Source organism: Octopus bimaculoides, chromosome 30 (assembly GCF_001194135.2).
Source record: "Octopus bimaculoides isolate UCB-OBI-ISO-001 chromosome 30, ASM119413v2, whole genome shotgun sequence".
NCBI classification, from domain to species: Eukaryota; Metazoa; Mollusca; class Cephalopoda; order Octopoda; family Octopodidae; genus Octopus; species Octopus bimaculoides.
The window spans coordinates 2,815,936-2,817,577 of NC_069010.1; the positions used below are offsets into that span (position 1 = coordinate 2,815,936).

A 1,642-nucleotide genomic window follows, 5' to 3' on the forward strand; every position below is an offset into this window, starting at 1 on the left:
TCAAAATGCTTTTAAGAGATAAATTTTGAAAAGCTGCATTCTCTTGCTTTCGGTAAATATGTTGCTTATTTTTGGTAGTTTTTTTTACTTATTTAGTCCCTCGATAGCGTGAGGCATTAATACACAGTTAATGCCCTTTATATATAATTAAATATATCTATGAAGAAACGATGAATTTTTTTCATTACGAAATTTTTCGTTATTTTTTTCATTATGAGGTTTTTTCACGCTGACTACTTGATAAATTCTTATAAAGAATTTATCCTATATTATATTATATATATATATATATATATGATGGATTTCGTTTGGTTTCCGTCTACCAAATTGAAACAAAGGCAGGTGTATTTTATCAGAAATATGGTAGCAAAACAGTTAAAAACCATAAAGGCTAGCTAGCATCAAGAAAAACGGCGAGCTGGCAGAAATGTTAGCACGTCGGGCGAAATTCCACCGAGGTCAACTTTGCCTTTCATCCTTTCGGGGTCGATTAAATAAGTACCAGTTACGCACTAGGGAGTCGATATAATTGACTTAATCCGTTTGTCTGTCCTTGTTTGTCCCCTCTGTGTGTAGCCCCGTTTGGGCAGTAAAGAAATAAGAAAGACATTCATTCAGGATGTAGAAGTCTGCTTAGAAATGTGTCATCAAATCCAGGCAGACATGAGAAAACAGATGTAGAATTAATGGTGGTGGTGGTGGTGGTGGTGTTGATGATGATGCTTGCCTTAAGTATGTTAATTATGTCTTCTCCAGGTCAGATTAATTGCTTTCACTAATTGTGTTTTTCGTTTTGTTCTTCAGGTTACCCACTCAGATCCTTGTGTGTTAAAATCTCATCAACCAACACAGAATCTCAACATGTACAATAATAAAGTAAGTGGTGTTCTTGTTGTTGCTGTTTAAATCCCAGGTTCCAGTGGACCAGTGCTCAAAGATGCTCCAGTTGTGACCATCCTCTCTTTCATTCAGATGTGTATCTAGGACTACATTATTTGATATGCTCATATATATACGTAATATATATATATATATATATATATATTGGCTGTTGCCAGTACCGCCTGACTGGCCCTCGTGCCGGTGGCACGTAAAAGCACCCACTACACTCTCGGAGCGGTTGGCGTTAGGAATCGCATTCATTCTCTGCATGTGATTAGACCCACAAATTTTGCTAGGAACCCATTGAACCAATTTACTGACTTTTCTGATGGCATGCAAGTGTCGATGAATGGTTGAACGACCAAATTCAAGCTTCTCTGCTAGTTCCTCAACAGTTCCACCAGGGTTTGCAGGATGTCCTGTACGAGCTCTACAGATCTTCCAGGACGAGGCTCGTCTTGTAAGTGGTAGTTTCCGGCCCAGAATTTCTGAAACTACCATTGATACTGGCTTACGCTTATTGTCTGATCCCCATATACTGCATTAATATTCCTCACACTTTCCATTGTGTTGTTGCCTTTATTGAACTTATAAAGCAAAATATGGCATATATGCTCCTTTGTTACTTCCATTATAGCTTTGAAAAATTAAATGTTAAAATTGAACTGCACTCTTCAAAATTTGCACTAAGAATAAGCACAAGTTAAAATTTACTTCCTGCTTTTATAGGAAGTTGATGCAGATAGTTTATCCCATCCCC

General features: G+C 37.3%; 1 protein-coding gene across 1 annotated transcript in view; it reads left to right on the forward strand.

The window, feature by feature from the left end:
* Positions 1 to 782: 782 nt before the first annotated feature.
* The window catches only part of LOC106879817 (retinal-binding protein), a 29,308-nt gene continuing 28,448 nt past the window's right edge, over positions 783 to 1,642 (forward strand). The window contains exon 1 of the mRNA XM_052978069.1: positions 783 to 876. Coding sequence (XP_052834029.1) covers positions 862 to 876 — 15 coding nt within the window. The 5' untranslated portion in view covers positions 783 to 861. The remainder of the gene's footprint in view (positions 877 to 1,642) is intronic.